The sequence below is a fragment of the Mauremys mutica genome, chromosome 8 (assembly GCF_020497125.1).
Source record: "Mauremys mutica isolate MM-2020 ecotype Southern chromosome 8, ASM2049712v1, whole genome shotgun sequence".
In the NCBI taxonomy this organism is placed as follows: Eukaryota; Metazoa; Chordata; order Testudines; family Geoemydidae; genus Mauremys; species Mauremys mutica.
Window position 1 is genome coordinate 45,480,328 of NC_059079.1, and position 18,225 is coordinate 45,498,552.

The window sequence follows — 18,225 nt, forward strand, 5'->3', positions numbered from 1 at the left end:
ACTGGTGTTCTTCGAGATGTGTCGCTTATGTCCATTCGGCATCCCGCCCTCCTTCCCCTCTGTCGGAGTTGTCTGATAAGAAGGAATTGAGGGTGGGGGGAACACTCAGCTCCCCTTAAACTTTGCCATAGAGGTGCCACTCCAGGGGTCATTAGAGGCACTCCCTTATGGGGGAAAAACTTCTGTCACCGGTGCACTTGGTGAGCACGCGCACCTATTGTGGAATGGACATGAGCAACACATCTCAAAGAACATCAGTTATAAAAAAGGTAACTGTCTTTTCTCTTCCCTTCCCTCCTACATGCCTGTGCCATGATATGTTCCAGGAAAACTCTGCTCAAACATAGTTGGGAGTCAGAGGCCAGGACTTTTCAGCTTGGAAAAGAGGAGACTTAGGAAGGATATAATAGGGGTGTGTAAAATCATGGGTGATGTGGAGAAAGTAGATAAGGAAAAGTTATTTACTTATTCCCATAATACAAGAACTAGGGGCCACCAAATGAAATTAATGGGCAGCAGGTTTAAAACAAATAAAAGGAAGTTCTTCACACAGCAGACAGTCAACTTGTGGAACTCCTTGCCTGAGGAGGTTGTGAAGGCTAGGACTATAACAGTGTTTAAAAGAGAACTGGATAAATTAATGGAGGTTAAGTCCATTAATGGCTATTAGCCAGGATGGGTAAGGAATGGTGTCCCTAGCCTCTGTTTGTCAGAGGATGGAGATGGATGGCAGGAGAGAGATCACTTGATCATTGCCTGTTAGGTTCACTCCCCCTGGGGCACCTGGAATTGGCCCCTGTTGGTAGACAGGATACTGGGCTAGATGGACCATTGGTCTGAGCCAGTACAGCCGTTCTTATGTTATGTTCTTATGCAACACGTTGTTGTAATGCTAGACAAGTGGTAAGGTCAAGCAGAACCTTCATGAAAATTGTATGTGGTATCTGAGTTGAGCTATACTGCTGGTTATAGTTATTCCATATTAGGATTATTTCAGTGATGGATATCAAATTACTGCTTCTCTCCCTGCCGCATTTTTCATGCACTATGGAGCATTATATATAACTGCCTCAGTTAGAATGGAAATAAAACGATCACATAGGATTTGTGGGAAAACCATTCCTAATAGAATACTAGATAAAGAATAAATAAAACCAAGTGTTATGTACTATCATTTTATTTAAAGTTAGATATACAAGAACTGACATTCATGTCAGATGTCATTTTGCTTTGCCATTGTTGATACTATTCTCTCCACCTTCTACAGAACTGTGCTCAAAGATCTGTGAACTTCATATTGTAAAGAATAACAGTAACTATGTTTGCTTTTATAGGTAAGACGTCAACAGCACTGATGCTTCAAGGGCTGTGAAAGAAGCCACATTTTAGTTAGAAACCCAATAAAATGTTACTGAACTATTTTTAAAGACAAAGTGTTTGACCTCATAGCCCACTTAAAACTTAAACCTGTATTTACACTGGATATTTTCTTGGTTTATGAACCTTAAATAAAAAAGTCATGCAAAAAGCTTTATTTGGTCTGTTGATCTTCTTTTGGTAATTCAAACCATTTTCAGTTCAGTAAAACTGTCTTTAATATCATGCATAGACCATATACTTTCTATGCAAGATTTCTCATAACATTTGAGCATTGGACTGTCCCCTGAACTGTGCATGGAGATCATGTAGCTGGGATTTGAACCTAACACTTAAGATTTGGGGAAAATACGAAGAGATTAGAATTTTTGCACCAAATCCATTACATGTATTACAATAAAGATGTTTAAAAATACTTTATAGAAGTTCCCGTGGTCTTCCCTCTGTTATCTTATCCTCCCCAAAATCTTAGCTTTCTGCAATTGTTGCTGAGACTTTTCTGTAAGTGATCTCCTTAATAAGAACTGTCCAGTATTGCAGCACCACTTTTCTGAGTGCTGTATTTATAAAGGAAAGCATAGCTTATCAAAAGAGATTATGGCACCTCAAGTATGGAGTTGGATGGAAAGTAGTGAGCAACAGGTGTGGTTCTATGGGAAAATTTCAACTTTGTCAAAAACAGGTTTTCAGCCAAAAAAATGCAGTTTTCTAAAGAAAAATCCATTTTTTAGGTGTGTGTGTGTGTGTGTGTATATATATAATGAAAAAATAAATGTGTAAAAAAAAGCTGATAGTAACCTTTTTTTAGATGAGATCAAGCCATTGCTTTGTAAAGTGAGAAATGTTAATGAAGGAAATACGAGAGAGAGAAAATCATTTAATTGACTGCAATATATTTGGAGTTGTCCTCAAACCTATGTCATATTCCAGTCTTTCCTCCCCACCATATTGTATTGGTTATTAACAGATTATTATATTAATGAATCATAATATAGCTATATCTATATCTCATGTAGGAAACAATAGTAGGACCTGAATAAAAGAAGTAATAGCCATTTCTAATGACTGAGTTTGTGATTTATCAAGCAGTTTACACTTCACAGTGGTGATGTGAATTTGCTGTAAATCCTGTAACCATTTGTTTTTGGTAGAGATTAACCCAAGCCTAAAACCTAAGATCCAAACTCCAGGGACATTCAGCTCTGGATATGAAGGTTGAGATTCTCATCTATCATTTGAGCTGGGGCTTTAAGAACATAAAATGTCATGAGAGTGACAACACAGCTTTAGTAATGTCTACAAGATATGTCTTCTGGTTGTTGTTCACTCTGTTAAAGCTCTACTCTTAGCCCTGGTCTACACTGGGGTTGGGGGATCGATCTAACTTACGCAACTTCAGCTACATGAATAACGTAGCTGAAGTCGACGTACTTAGATTAACTTACCGTGGTGTCTTCACCATGGCGAGTCAACTGCTGCCGCCCCCCCCCCGTCGACTCTGCCTGCACCTCTCACGGCGCTGGAGTACAGGAGTCAATGGGAGAGCTCTCAGGAGCTGAGCTCGGGGGTAGGCACCACAATATAGGTATGATAAGACAATTTTGGTTTATTTGTGCTTCTTGACTGGGAAGGTGTAGGGAAGTGTGAATTCATTGCCAGCTAGGATACTCTGACCATTTGGACATCTGCTTGATGCATTCTCTCATATAAGGTTTGTTTGCTTTCTTGCTTGCTTGCTTTCCAGATTTGGTGTACATAGCATATGCAGCTGTAGTGGATGGGCCAGTGGCAGTATGAGTGGGTTTTATATAATTCTGGTGAAGTGAGACTCTGCCTCAAGCAACAGAAGTGGGTAATGTTTGATAAAATTGAGGTTGAGGTCTATTTCAGAATGGCCATCACTCCTCCTGAGGAATATGGGAGATCACTGTTGGAAGCTAAGCAGGGTTTAGAAGATACCAGTGAATGTATGAGAGAACAGAAAGCATGTTCTTTAAAGGTGACCTGCAATTTTTTAAAAAAATTACCTTAAGCCCCCTTTTGTTTCTTTATAAAGTAGCAAGAAGGTCTGAAAGGACTCTTCTTGCTTACAAAGTTTTTAATTGTTTTTTTTTTCACCTTAGAAATACCAGGCATATGGACTTCCCTGGTTTTACTGGAGGACCACTGCGAGGTCTCAGAGCATGTTTATTGTACACTCTAACATACTTAATTGTAGGGGCATGAGATCTTGGTAACTGAAATTAAACAGTTAACAAAAACAAAACACAAAGAATTACAGTCTGACTAAAAATCACATTCTGTTTTATTTGCTTAATTTTCACGCTTGGTTCTTGTGATGTCACAATTACGCTTATTCTCCAATCATCTTAGTCTTCCATTCTAAACTAGGTCTCAATTTCTAGTGCAATATCCAAGGAAGGGGGGGAAAAATCCAGTTTTTAGACTGCCATTAGCCACCATAAAGAAGCAAGAAAGAGCACAAACGCCAATTTTATTTTCTTTGCAGTTCATTTTAAAGGGCCTCTGGAATTTATATTCTTTTGTTTGATCTATTTGAGGATTGCTTATGTCTGCCACCATCTTGGCTGTGATTATTTCCGGAGGCATTACTCCTAAAAAGCGGCACACCCAAAAGTATCAGTATAGCATTAATTAACATGAATTAGTTGTTGCTTATATCATTTCTGGAGTGACTGCTATCTGGTGGTAGTTCTTGTTTGATTGATAAAACCCTGGGGATCCATTTCAGAGGGACCACTGATAAGCGTAGTAATAAAGGGTACTTGCCATTCACATGTGATGAAGTCTCCTACATTCACCCATCTCTAAGTGCATTGGGGATAACGTATTTGGCCCGCATTACACTGCACTCTATAATTATTTGAAGAGTTTGGAAAGAAACTGGATCTACACTTAAACTCTACAAAATCTCCATGTGACACATAGCGTTTTTGAGCTGACTCCCCCTTTAGATCTATGTTGTGTGATCTCATATCTTCTTGCGTGATAACACATGGCTCTGTAACAACAACAAAAATATTATTAGAATGTTATAGAAATCCAAATGGAAAAATCCTGCAGTGAAACTGAAGGCGATCCCATGATAAAATAATTAAGGGCCATTGTGCCCTCTGTGACTCTCGTTGAAGCTTGTTGGCTTCTGTCATAAACAGATAGTTAAGGGTTAAAGTCTCTTTTACCTGTAAAGGGTTAACAAGCTCAGTAACCTGATGAACACCTGACCAGAGGACCAATCAAGGGACAAGATAATTTCAAATCTCTGTGGAGGGAAGGCTTTGTCTGTGTCCTTTGTTTGGATTGCCGTTCTCTCTTTGGATTTAAGAGAGGCCAGACATATTCTTCAAGTTCTCCAAGGTTTCCTGAAGTATTTTCTTCTATTCAGTATAGTGAGTATTAGAAGGTGGTTTAGTCTTATAATTGATTTCTACATTTGCAATTGTGTGTTTGCTGAAGAAATATCTTTATTTCTGTTTGCTGTTACTTTGATTATTCTGAGGAGGAGGGAGGGGCAGTCTCTCCAGTTTTTATAAGTTAGACCCTGTAAATTTTTCCATCCTGGTGTTACAGAGATAGTGTACTTTCTTTCTTTCTTTTAATAAAATCTTTTCTTTTTAGAACTTGCTTGATTTCTTCCCTTGTTTGGATTTTCAGGGGAAGGGGAGGGGGGGAAAAGTGAATCCCTCTTTGTTTGATTCAATGAGTTTGAATCAAGGTATCTCTCCTAAGGACTAGGAGAGGGGATGGGGGAAGGAGGTGAGGGGAATAAATTATTTCCCTTTGTATTGAGATTCAAGGAGTTTGGATCTGTGTTCCCCAGGGAAAGTTTGGGGGAACAGGGAGTGTGCCAGACACTAAAAACTTGGCTGGTGGCAGCGTTTACCAGATCTAAACTAGGATTTAGTTTAGAGGAGTCCATGCAGGTCCTCATCTTGTGTACGCTAAAGTTCAAAGTGGGGAATAAACCTATGACAGCTTCAATACATGATGTAAATGTGATTTCAAGTAGGGAACTTTAGTCCTAGGAGAAACCAAACAGTTTTTCCCACCTTCTGAAAGCCACCTACTACAGATGATTAGTGTTACCTGAATCTGAATGTAATGGGTAATGTCACTGTTTTTAGACTATTTGCAGGAAAAGTGTAGCATTCCTTTTAGTGATGAAACAGTAAGACAATAAAAGCATGAAACTAATGGAATGTTTTCTATCTACAATTAATTTAGTGCCTTCACCTAGCATAAAATAGAAATTAGGAACAATTCCAGATAAAATGTATTTGAAAAAAATGTTAACTAAACCAAGCTCTGAGATAGGTAGAGTTTGTTCAGGAGCTATTCAGTGTCCTATGAGATGTCAAGCCCATTCAACTGGGTTGTGGGCAGGCAGCTGCAAGTGTTCTTCCCAGGTAGTGGGTGATGCTGCAATGCCTAATTTTGAGGTAATTCAAGTGGCCTCTCTGTTGGGCAAAGTCATGTGGAATCCCCAGGGAGGCAGAGGTAGTGATGACAGCAGTTAGGGAGGGGCAGAGGAGGGACGGTTTTGAGAAAGGGGCAAAATGAAGGAAGCTGCCAGTTTTACAAAAATGCAGGTAACCACAAAAAATGTTTTTTGTTTTTTTTCTTTCCTCCTGTACATAGCAGTCTTGAGAAGGCAAGAGAAGTGATTAAGGAATTACACTCTCCAAGGTGACGGGTTTCCTATATTCTAGAGGTTACTCTATATCCTCAACCACACCCTTTTTCCTGGCCCTCCCTCCACCTTCCACTGATCCCCTTTTGCCTCCCCACCCCCGCTGGGCTAGACTTCCGCACCCCAACTTCCATCACTAATCCCTCTTTCAGTCTCCATTCCATAGCACCTCTCACCCCCTACTGGCTCCAGTAGCATGCCAGCTGCCTCAGGTATCCCCAGGTCCTCTTACTTCTTAGATTTGTGGCAAGTAAGTTCTTATTTCCTCATTCCTACTGCCACTATGGGGGGGGGGGGAAATCAACAATTTTTTCTTGCTGGTGAGAAGTATCACACATGGAGCCACTGAAAACTTTGTAGCTACACTTTATTCCATCTGCAGCACTATGAACGTAATACACCATTGGATATAGAGGCAGCATGCAAACAGAGCAATAACCCATTCCTTCGTGATATCCTGACCCTTATTAACTCTGCTGGTATGAATTTGGCCTCTTATAGGAACCTTTTCCCCCAACATACTGTTTCGAGGACTAGTCCTTTTCATTTGGCATAACCTAAAGTGTCCATTTTGTAACTGGCTGCACCTTGCTATTTCTTTATTCCTTCCAGTTTGTCAATGATCTTAACTCCTTTTACTTTTTCCCACCCTTATTCATGAGGGGTGGCACATTTCTCACAAGTGTATTTAAAAAGAAATTTTTACTCTCTCAAGCTTGGTTCATCATGTTGCTAGAACCATCTCATCAACTACCAGAATCAAATTGATAGTCAGATGTGAATGTTAGTCTGGTTAGAATGGCAGCTGGACTCCTTGATGCTGGATATTTGGCTATATAATGTTCTGGCTCTTTGCCTTAGGTAGGAGCAAATATTTTTTAATCCAATTAACTTCACTCTGTCCTTTCCTTTTTAGCTGGTTTGTTAATCATAAAGCTGGTTTGAAAATTACCATTGAATCATTTTTAAATAGAAAAATAGGGAGATATGTTTGTAAACATTTTTATAGACATATTTCCCCAGACTTTGATCAACTCTAGTTAATTATGCTGTTAAATCTACATGTCACTTGTAGTAAAAAAAAATAATAATGCAGTGACAGCTTTGAAAATAAATTTCAGCTTCATGAAAAAGAAATGACAAAATAGTAGCCAGGAGATCATGGTTTATAAAATTAATTTAGTTATAAATTGAAAACTTTTTACTACTGAATATTTTTCTTACCTAAACAAACTGGTACTTTTGTCCAGATTCCATTGTAACAGTATGATTTCTGGTCTCCTTCTATTATGTAATAATGCTGGCATCTGTATTCTACCGAAGAGCCAAATGCATACTCTTTTAGGGATAAAGTAGTTATGTCTCCGTTCTCAATAGTAGGTGGACGGCCACACTTTTCCCCAGTTCCTAAATGAAAATATCTGTGGTTACGATTTTGTACAGATACAAATGTTTTTGGCTTTGCTATTCTATATGTATTATGCTGATGGCACAAGTATTCATTGGTCACAATGCTCTGAATGTTTTGTCTTTTCAGGCCTAAACCAGCTCTCACTGAAATCAATAGTTAAGCCATGGGGCAAGATTATACTGGTATACATTTAAGCAAGATCCTAAATGTTACTCTAACACAAATTTATATAACATCTATGGTAATAAATTCCTTTATTTTGGAAATTATGGAATAAGCTGCATTGAATTTGTCATTAGTAAACATAATCTGCACTCTTGATCCTTTCATCTTTGTGCACATAATCTACATGACGGGTCTAGTTTGCTGATCTAATTGATCCAGGATGATACCAGACAATTCCTTCCTGCCTTGCAGTTACCTCAGCTGCCAGCTTTACAAAAATGCATGTAACCACAAAAAATGTTTTTTTTCTCCTGTATTGGGTGGCCTTGAGCAGGCATGAGCAGTGATTAAGGAATTACACTGTTCCAAGGTGCAAGGCTTGCTATATTCAGTCCTAGACAAGTAGTTCCCAGATCACTTAGGATGAGCTTGCGCTATAATCCCATCTGAGCGTCTATGGGGCCTTGGGTGCATCACATCTTTACACATGGAAACTTTGGGTGAAACATCAGGATCTCACAGAAGGTAAAACATTGCATCTGAGCTAAATTTTTCATAGTAAACAATGTATGTTGTTATGAGTCTGAACCCTGCTTGCCTGACACCGAACCAGTGTGAGGAATTGGATACCATGCCTGGCCTCTGGCAGGTAGCCTAAGATCTTCAGGCTCTGGGATACTAAATCCCTGGCTACTTCCAAGTATGGCAAAACCCTACCACCCTTCAAATGAAAGGATTGCCAGGAAAGTCCAGGTTGAAACTCTCCTTTAAGCAGGTTACTCCCTGGCAGAGAACACCAAGGCATTTTCTATGGGTTTCAGACCTGGACTGTTGAATTACTGTTGAAACCCTCCCCCCATTTCTGTCTATTAGATAAAGCTTTTTGTCTCTGTAAAAGGAAACATGAATGCTTTTGAAAGAAGTGGTCTCGCTGACCATGTTTACCTTTGTCAGTGTTTCACTGGACCAGCTTGGCTGGTGCCAGAGTTTTTAAAGCTATCTGCTTAATTAAATAGAAACATGAATAAGGTGATTTTCTCAGGAAGTCCTGAATTACCAAGTCCCAAATAAATCTGAAAGGAAGACTGATTTGCCTAACTCTGCCTGGAACCAACATTAACCCATTACACGTACACTCCCCTCCTTATTGCTCAAACATAATTAAGGAAAAGAACGGATATAGAACTAAGTACATTTACCAGATATACAAGTTGGTAAATCCATACGCCCATCTACACACTTGATGAAGTAGGGGATTTTAAGGTCAGAATGTTCACCACATAGAAATTCCATTGTTTGGTCACTTTGAATCAATACTGTACGTCTTCGGCCATTAGACAGAAGCAATTTTTTTGTTTCCAATTGTTGCCTTGCGATAATACATGGAGCTTTAAATAAAAAAGAGCAACACACAAAAAGATTACAAGTTTAAATATCTCCTCCCACATTAACAGTGCTGCAGATTCCATACTTCTAGAGTCATCTTCCCTTTTTGTTTACCACATAGAGAATGAATGACACTTAAAGAAAAAATGAACTATAGTACTTTCAAAAGTGATTTGTATTAGTTGTTAGATCATGGAACTCTAAATCAGAACTCCTGTGTTCAAGTCTCACCTCTACCATTAACTTGCTGTGTGGTTTGGCAATTTCCTTAATTTCATTGCTCCAGTTTCTCCATTCTTGTAATGGGGACAGTAACTGCCTGTTATTAAGGAATGTGTGAAAGGTATTCTAATATAATTATTGTTAAGCAAAGCCAACAGGATATTGTTATCTACACTGTCCCTACCAGATAATCTGCCATTTGCTATCTATCAACTAGATAGTCCTGTTCACTGATCAGTATTCAGCTCTACTTAAAATTAGATAGTGTATGATGCTCCAGTAAGTCTCATTTTGGACTTGATCCTCTGATACCAGTGAAGTCAATGGGAATTTTGCCATTGCATTGTATGGGTGCAGGATCAGAAATTATGAGAGTTCTGGAAACATTAAGTAGCCACCCATAGAAAAGTATCCATCATTAAATAATACTCTGAGACAAGAGAGGGATGTTATGTGTTAGGATATAGATATTCAAGCCTGTCTGAAAAGGCCTATACTTTAAGAATTTAGGTATATTCTTATCACTTAGCTAGTTATAGAGGTATAAAAGAAAGCATCAAAAATCATTGTCTATGGGTAGGTCCACACTAAGAAGGGGGGTCGAACTAGGGTACGCAAATTCAGCTATGTGAATAACGTAGCTGAATTCGAAGTACCCTAGTTCGAACTACTCACCCATCCAGACGCCGCGGAATCGAAGTCCGCGGCTCCAAGGTCGACTCTGCCACCGCCGTTTGCAGTGGTGGAGTACCGGAGTCGACCGGAGCACGTGGGGAGTTCGAACTATCGCATCTAGATTAGACGCGATAGTTCGAACTCCGAGAAGTCGAACTCACCGCGTCGACCCTGCAGGTAAGTGTAGACTAGCCCTATCTGTGTAAGGGTCTTCTCTCACTGTGACAGTCTAAGGCCTTGTTTAGTCATATTGAAATAAGGCAATCTGGGGCTGTTAGGAAGGTGATCTGATCTATCACCTCCAGAGAAAGGAAAGAGCCTAAAACATGTAAAAGGAAATTTAGTTTGATAGTTTTCTGCCTGGTAAGAACTCACTTATCAATAGACACAGCTGGAGAACACTTATGTCTGTATAGATGTAGTTGTGAAATCCTCACTTCTGTATTGTTTTGTATGTTTATTTGCGTGGTCTCTGTCTGGTTCTGTGATTGTTTCTGTCTGCTGTATAATTAATTTTGCTGGGTGTAAACTAATTAAGGTGGGGGGATATAATTGGTTAGCTAATCATGTTACAGTATGTTAGGATTGGTTAGGTAAATTTTAGTAGAATAATTGGTTAAGGTATAGCTAAGAATATTACTATATAACAGTGGTCCCCAATCTTTTTGTAACCAGTAGCAGATTCATGTTTTCAGAAGTGTGGCGGGCGCCAACAATTTTTCGAGGCTTATTTTGTATTTGTACATTAAATAATACAAAAAAAATATTTAATATTACATAATATATGAATCCAGAGAGAAGAGAGAAGCCGCGAGGACAGAGAACACTGGCGCCCGCAGCCCCGGAGTACCTCTGTCCCCAGCAGGCGCGGGGGCCCAGATTCTCTCCCCTGCTGGGCACTAGGCGGGTCCCGTGCCTGCCGGGGACCGAGAACACTGGCACCCTCAGCCTGCAGCCCCAGAGCTCTCTGTCCCTGGCAGACACGGGGACGCAGCTTCTCTCCCCTGTGAGGCACTAGGCAGGCCCCGCACCTGCCGGGAACAGAGAACACTGCGCCCGCAGCCTGAGTTCTCTGTCCCCGGCAGGCGCAGGGCCGCTGCTTCTCTCCCCTGCTGGGCACCAGGCGGGCACATATAAATGCCCCAGAGGGCGCCATGGTGCCCGCAGGCACCACGTTGGGGACCACTGCTATATAAATTAGGGGCAAACAGGAAGTAAGTTGGGATTTGAAAATAAGGAAAAAGGAACTTGGATTTAAGCTTGCTGGAAGTTCACTCCAATAAACATCGAATTGTTTGCACCTTCGGACTTTGGGTATTGTTGCTCTCTGTTCATGCGAGAAGGACCAGGGAAGTATGAGAGTGAAGGAATAAGCTCTCTAACATTATGCCCCACCTACTTTAGTCCAACGAATTAAGAACCAAAACATTATCCTACCCAAGCACTTTGGTGGAGGTGTCCATTTTTCTCCATTGCATGTTATCCTTTCAGATCCTGCCAGAGTACATCCTGGGTAGCACCTGTACTGAACAACATCACCCTCCCGATATTCTGCTTTCTCCCCACTGACAATTTCTGCCAAATCGATGTCAGGTGGATGTGGACACTCTTGAACTGCAACACACACATGTGATAACCTATTACTGATGGGGGTCGAGGGGGAACAGAATTGAAGAAGCAACAGTGTTACATCAATTTTATGTGTTAAGTTCTTTGGGGTAAAAATTGTGTCTTATGTTAGATGCTGTAGAAACACAATGAGGCCCTGATCTTGACTGGGGTCTTTGTGGCTAGAACAAAACAAATAATAATTAATGGGGGATAGTTCCATCATCAAAATTGATTAAAATAAAAGTCTGACGTGTGAGAGCTTCATGAATGTTCGATGGATAACTTGAAGAAACACTGCTCCTCGCATTTCCTGTGTTAGAACATTATTTTCACTGATGTACATCATAAGACGCTCCAGTTAATTGACGTAAGAAAAGAAGTAATATTGTATCTGTTTGCAATTAATGTCTTGACCTTAAAGTTGATACATCATTAAGTGATGAGAATAGGTGTAAGGGGATCTAAATACAAGTTTAAGCTAGGATATGGTGATCTAATTTACACCACCGTACAACATTATCTTTGAATATTCCTTATAAGGGTCATGTTCCTTATAAGCTTTCCACATCACCACACTTTCTTATATTTCTAAGGCCCAGATCCGGCACCATTACAGTCAGTGAGAGCTTTGACACTGACTTCAGTGAGTACAGGATCAGGCTCTGAATGAATAGCAGCTATATTTTAAGGTAGGAAGAACGCCTTCTTGCCTCTCAGTTTGGGATAATTGCTTAGAGAGGTAAGTCCTCCTCAACACTTTTGTTGACCCAGAACACCAGTCTAACCCTTTTCTTGGGGGAGGTAGAATAGCATTCCAGTATTTCTGATAATTGAAAAGGAAACCAATGATTATTCATGCTAAAATATTGGAATTATCATTAGAGTGCTAATTCCAGCTTTTTGCCAGCGTCAGTTTATCAAAAAGACACATGATAAATTGTCTAATTCATAAATATATAATGCTGTCAGAAAAAGGGTGTCAAAGTGTGTGATGGCCTGGCTTGTCCATATGTGAAGAAGTGGCCTGCAAAGCATTGATCAGCAGAAGACTCAAAATCATGGAAAAAGATACCCGAAGAGACAGCACAAACAGCAAACTGATATCGTATTTGGGTAGACAATGAAGAATATCTTTCAGGTGTGCAATAAAAATGTATATTACTATTATAAGATATTCTTGCTGTTGAAATTGTGTGTTCTGGCACCTTTTTTTTTTTTTTAGGATTCGAGCTCTGGTTCTCTTTCATTTTAGGTACTGTGAGAAATTTTACCTGGTTTTGTATTACCAACCTGGAGAGTTTGGTATCTGTTTTAAGAACACATTACATTCCACATTATTTATACAACTGACTGATTGATTATTAAAACACTTGATAGTTTTTCAAATAAACACAGTGTCTGGGGGAAAAAGAACTAGCAGAAGTTAATCTTAAATGAAAGTTTTCTTACCAGTACATATAGGTACTGGAGACCAGCCTTCAGAGGTACAGGTAGTTTCATTAATTCCATTTGCAGATTTATATCCATGATTACATCGAAAGGTTGTTTTCTCTTCAACTTTGTCCACTATTTTCCCATTTTCTATCCTTCCACATTGTATTGCTGAACAAAAACAGAACAACATAATCAAAAAGACTATTGCAGATAATATACAGGAATACATGGTATATTGTACATAACATATTGTACTACCATAATAGTTAGCACTGCATCATTAGTAGAGGTGGTCGATCTAGAAAAATAAATGTTTGACATCTGTTTTCTCAAAAAGCACAAAATATTTTGTGAAAAAACTTGTGATTTTATGACAAGTTTAAATGAAATTTTTTGAAGTGTCACCCAATTTCATTTTTAAACTTTAAGCATTTTTTGAACAGGGTTAAAACTTTTTAAAGCACCTGGACTTCCTACAGTGACTTACACACTCAGGACCCAGAGTCCCATTGGCTTTCAGTGGATCTGGGGTGTCGAAGTCACTTTGAAATTGGGACTTAGGCTTTAACTCACCTGGGTGTTTCTGAAAACATTACACCAGATACTCTAGATCTAATTAAGTCACTGACAGAAAATCAAAGTTAATTATAGTTCATATGAAAGTACTGGAAACATGAGCTGACAAAAATCCTGTTGACTCTTAAAATACACCTATTGTCAGGGTCCTTGATTAAAACATTCTCTAAACTGAATACTACCATGGTTGCAATTTATAGCATAAACTGGATGTTATCTGTGTCTTGTAACTTTGGCTTGACTAAGTGAAGGCAAAGTGAAAACTCTCACTAATGAGCAAATTCCCTTTTAAAAACAGGAAGAGCATCCAAATGTAACTACCAAATACATTAAATTACTAGAGTTTGTTATCCTTCTACACATTTCTACAGTGCCTAGCATAAAACAGCCCCGATTCTGAGTGGGGCTATCGCAATACAAATAATAAACAATAATACTGATAAAGTGAAGAGAAGGATCTCTCTCCTCTAAAATTGTTGCTTGATTTATTCAAGTTTTTTTGACCAATTAGGATTGAATGTGTTCAATAATGCTAGATGAGGTAATGCTGCACATTACCTGTAGTACTTAAAGTTAAATGCAATGACAACAGCATTCTAAAGTATGTTGTTTTTTCATTTAAAATCTATGGTTGAGATTTGTCAAATCTAGACAGGTTTTAGCCGTATAAACGTCCCATAAATTAATGGGAATGATGTGGCTAAATCCCCTCACTCGCTTTGAAAATTTCATTCAATATTTTATTTTGTTTAATCCATTCTACAATATCTTGCTATCAACCTAATCACCAAAATGTAGGTGCTATATTAGTTTTATTTTTATAATAGCACTATTTTGTCTAATTTTGTACATTGTTGGCTAATTTTTGTGTAGTCCTAATTTTTCTTTTAGATTGTGTTTGTGATATTATTAGTGTACACATATATTGCATTATCCCTAAAAGGCATCAAAACTGGTTAAGAGACCTGAATGGCTTAACAATGTAATGTAAAGTCATACAAAATGAAGTGTAATGATATTCAAAGAATCACATATGTACTGAGTGCATATAATTTTCTGCTATCATTACTGTATCAGTTTTGGTCACTCTGTAATAGGTATTGTGACAATTTGGAGAAGTAGGTTGGATAATTTATGAGTTTTGGCTGATGTTATGAAGTTATGAAATTGCCGTATCAGGGAATGCTTCCATATGGATGTGGAATCCACCATTTGCTGATAATGCTGTAAGCGAGGGGTGGGCAAACTTTTTGGCCCAAGGGCCACATCTGGGTGGGGAAATTGCATGCAGGGACATGAATGTAGGACTGGGGCAGAGGGTTGGGGTGTGGGAGGAGGTGTGGTGTGCAGGAAGGGGTTCAGGGAAAGCGGCTGGGGCAGAGAAGGGGTGCGGGGTGCATGAGGGGTCTCAGGGAAGGGGGTTGGGATGCAGGAGGGGGCTCAGGATAGAGGTGCAGGGAGGAGTGTGGCAGAGGGCTCAGGGCAGGGGGTTGGGGTGCAGGGGGTGTGGAGTGTTGGAGGGGGCTCAACAGAGTTTGGGGTGCAGGAGAGCGCTCAGGACAGGGGATTGGGGTGCAGGAGGGGGCTCGGGATAGGGGTACAGGGAGGAGTGTGGCAGAGGGCTCAGGGCAGGAGGTTGGGGTCCGGAGGGGGTTGGGGTGTGGGCTCCGGCCTGGCACTGCTTACCTGGAGTGGTGCCGGGGTGGCACTGGCACCCACAGGGGCCAGTGCAGGCTCCCTGCCTGCCTTGGCCCCATGTCATTCCCGTAAGCAGCCAGTGCCATGTCCCTGAGGCCCCGCGTGCTGCCCTTGCCTGTGGGTACCTCCCCTGATGCTCCCATTGGCCGCGGTTCCCCATTCCCAGACAATTATTCAAAAAAAGCAGCTTCCAGGGTGTGTCAAATGGTAATTACAGATTCAACCCAATCTCCTACACCTTCTGTATATACAATGATAATTGATGTTGATAACAATGACCCTGAGGCACTGCAAGATCCTGAAGTGCCTTCTGAATCATCAAAGATTAAATTATGTTCAGTAGAGTTTTAGTATTAAGTGTTTTTTTAGTGATCTGAGTGTACACCATGCGCTGCCCATAGTGATATATAGTGTCATAAGATAACCTACTGTATAGAAAACTTTACCTGTATACCTAAGTGCTTCAAGAAGCCAAGCTGTCTGCAGTGCAGTACTACTACTACTATACTTTATCCATTTTATTGTATTCTAATTCTTTGAAAATTGGTATTCCATTGGTAAGGATAGCGCTTAGTTAACCAGAATTTTTGATTAACTGGCACCTCCCATTCTCTCAACATGCCAGATAACAAAACTATTACTGTATATTGTTCTTCGTTTTTGTTATGCAGGTGATTTGGTGGGGGAGCTGTGGAAAACAGTAAGAGAATTTGCCCTCTACCTTCATCTCTGTAATTACAGCTGATCTGTGTTGCAGAGTTGCTTCCTGGGAACTTGGCATTGGTGGTTTGCTGAGAATTCCGGAAAAGGGGGTTGACTGAGTGTCCTTTGTGACTGCTCTGTTCCAAGTCTGGTGTATATAATGAAAGTAAATAAGCAGCATACGGCCCAGGTACAGTGGGCAAGTAGTTCAGTACATCTTGTACTATAAAAACTGCAATGTATCTCTCTCTTTTGAAGGACAAGATAGAGGAAATTAACCTTTTTTAAAGCTCACTTACGAATGCATCTGGGTACAGGAGACCATCCTGAAGAAGTACACTCAATTCTGTTGTTGTCATTTTCTGCTATATACCCGGCATTACATTCAAATGTTCTTTTTCTTCTCTGGAAGAAGAAACTTGGCTTTACCCTCCCATTTTCTATGTTACCACATGAAATAGCTGAAAGCAAAGTAAATACATAAACTCAGACATACTGCATGTAATCTGAAATCTGTGGTTGTATATTCTGCTGATATTATTTAGCACCGCATAATACATTTAAAGAGAATGAAAAAGGATTTAAACTTGGTTGGAGCCATTTAGAAAAGCTGAGTAACGTCTTCTGGGTGAAACGAAATGAAAACTCTCCTAGTAAAGGTTTAAAATGAAAACACTCTCATGGGTAACTAACACTGGAATTACTAACAAAAGTTAATTAAGATATAAAAATAGGCAAAGCAGTTCATATAACATGACTTTTTAAAAATTGAGCTGTCACCATTGCTAATGAATCCTGCTTGCTGCCCTGATTTTCCCAAAATGCGCTAATGCAAATATGGTTAGGCAGCATGCAACATATGGACAAACACACACAGTTGTGGTAGAAGAGAAGTTGCTGTATGAACACTAGAGGTAAGGCAAATAATTGATTTTTTTCATCTTGGTGACAAAAAAATTTGAAGACAAATGTTTTGGATTGAGCTAAAAATGTCCCCCCCCCCACAAATTTGAAGCAAATAAAAATACCCCAATATTGTTTTGGGTTGAACAAAATGTTTCATTTCAATTTTGAGCATTTTGTAACACTTAATTTTTAAAGTAAAATGCAAGAAAAATTTGAAACAAGGTTTTCTTTTTTTAGAATAAAAAATTGTAACAAAAAAAAAAAGTCCAGAGAAATGATTTAATTTTTTTGAGAATTTTTATTGTTTTTTTATTGAAACAATTTGGCAAAATCAACACAAATTTATGAAATGTTGCAGAATTGCTAAATCTGCATATTTCACTGAAAGCGGTTTTGGTTGCATGATTTCACCCAGCTCTAATGAATAGAACTCACCTGTGGTTGGTGGAACTGGGTGAGATGAGCATGTCAAGACCATGTCACAATAACTTGGTGATGCTTAATCTATGTGAAATATTATGGAAAGGAGGCAGCAGTGATGCAAAGAATTGTGCATTTATGGCATATTCAGCTGGTAACTAACAGCTAATTTTGGAGAGGAAGAATTTTCTGTATAGCTGTTAGACATACAAAATGACAGTTACTCCGTTAGCATCTTCAAAACAGGCTCTGCCCTTGAAGCAGTGTCGCTGCTTTACCTTGCCCCTCAGTTGTACTACTAAGTCACCATCAGCCTTTCCTACCCCAATAGGCCTAGGTGGTGGTATTGCTCAAAATCTTTTCCTTTCAGTTATCTCTCTACCTTAACATGGTCTTTTTACAAGTCTATATTTTGTTTGTATCTTAACATCTTACCTAATGCAGTGGAGCACGCCCATAATACCAGAATGGCAGTATATCCAAGCTGCGTCATCTCTGTGCCTCAAAAGTTTGGCCTGCAATTTTAAAGTGCTGGTGTAGTGTAGTGCTGTGCCCTGGACTCTGTCCTTACCAATGTCTTTTAATGGCTGACCTCTTGTTTATAATCCCTTCACTGCTGTCCCCACACTCTGTCAATATTGCACCACAGATGTATGCAAATTTAAATTTAAAAGGCAGTCTTAGTTGTTCAAAAAGATCAATATTGTCCAGTAATTCCCCTCCCACATGTTTCCTTGAACAAGTGAGCCAACTGACACCCATCCAGCTGTATGGGCTCCAGGTTAGTAAGGTTCCTAGGAGCTAGGACAGGTTTTAAATCTAAGTATTATGGTATCTGAACAAGACTGATCTGAACTAGAGTGAATACAATGATAGATCCCACTGCCCTTGATCTAATGCCTGTTGAAGTCAGTGGCAGATCCTATTGATT

The 18,225-nt window shown here is 39.6% G+C and overlaps 2 protein-coding genes across 4 annotated transcripts in view; one reads left to right on the forward strand and one right to left on the reverse strand.

Annotated features, from left to right (window-relative positions):
• The window catches only part of F13B (coagulation factor XIII B chain), a 56,134-nt gene extending 54,602 nt beyond the window's left edge, over positions 1 to 1,532 (forward strand). For both annotated transcript variants that reach the window (XM_045028976.1, XM_045028977.1), the window contains exon 12: positions 1,335 to 1,532. In XM_045028976.1, coding sequence (XP_044884911.1) covers positions 1,335 to 1,338 — 4 coding nt within the window. In that variant the 3' untranslated portion in view covers positions 1,339 to 1,532. The remainder of the gene's footprint in view (positions 1 to 1,334) is intronic.
• On the reverse strand, positions 1,160 to 17,864 carry LOC123376729 (complement factor H-related protein 2-like). Of its 2 annotated transcripts, XM_045028986.1 has the most exons (8): positions 17,730 to 17,864; positions 16,268 to 16,429; positions 13,008 to 13,160; positions 11,385 to 11,561; positions 8,864 to 9,052; positions 7,313 to 7,495; positions 4,168 to 4,399; positions 1,160 to 1,366 (listed from the first exon to the last, which is right to left on the reverse strand). In XM_045028986.1, the coding sequence occupies exons 1-7, from the start codon at positions 17,785 to 17,787 to the stop codon at positions 4,206 to 4,208; spliced, it is 1,116 nt and encodes a 371-aa protein (XP_044884921.1). In that variant the 5' UTR covers positions 17,788 to 17,864; the 3' UTR covers positions 1,160 to 1,366; positions 4,168 to 4,205. The 2 variants fall into 2 exon arrangements, with proteins under 2 accessions (XP_044884921.1, XP_044884920.1); XM_045028985.1 differs by lacking the exon at positions 1,160 to 1,366 and having other exon boundaries at positions 3,661 to 4,399.
• Between the last annotated feature and the right edge of the window lie 361 nt (positions 17,865 to 18,225).

Coding starts and splice junctions, on each gene's coding strand:
- LOC123376729 (XM_045028986.1), bottom strand. CDS start 17,787: ATGACGCAGCTTGGATATACTGCCATTCTGGTATTATGGGCGTGCTCC. Junction 16,430..17,729: donor GGCGTGCTCCACTGCATTAG/GTAAGATGTTAA, acceptor CTTTGCTTTCAG/CTATTTCATGTGGTAACATA. Junction 7,496..8,863: donor TTTACCAACTTGTATATCTG/GTAAATGTACTT, acceptor ATTTTCATTTAG/GAACTGGGGAAAAGTGTGGC.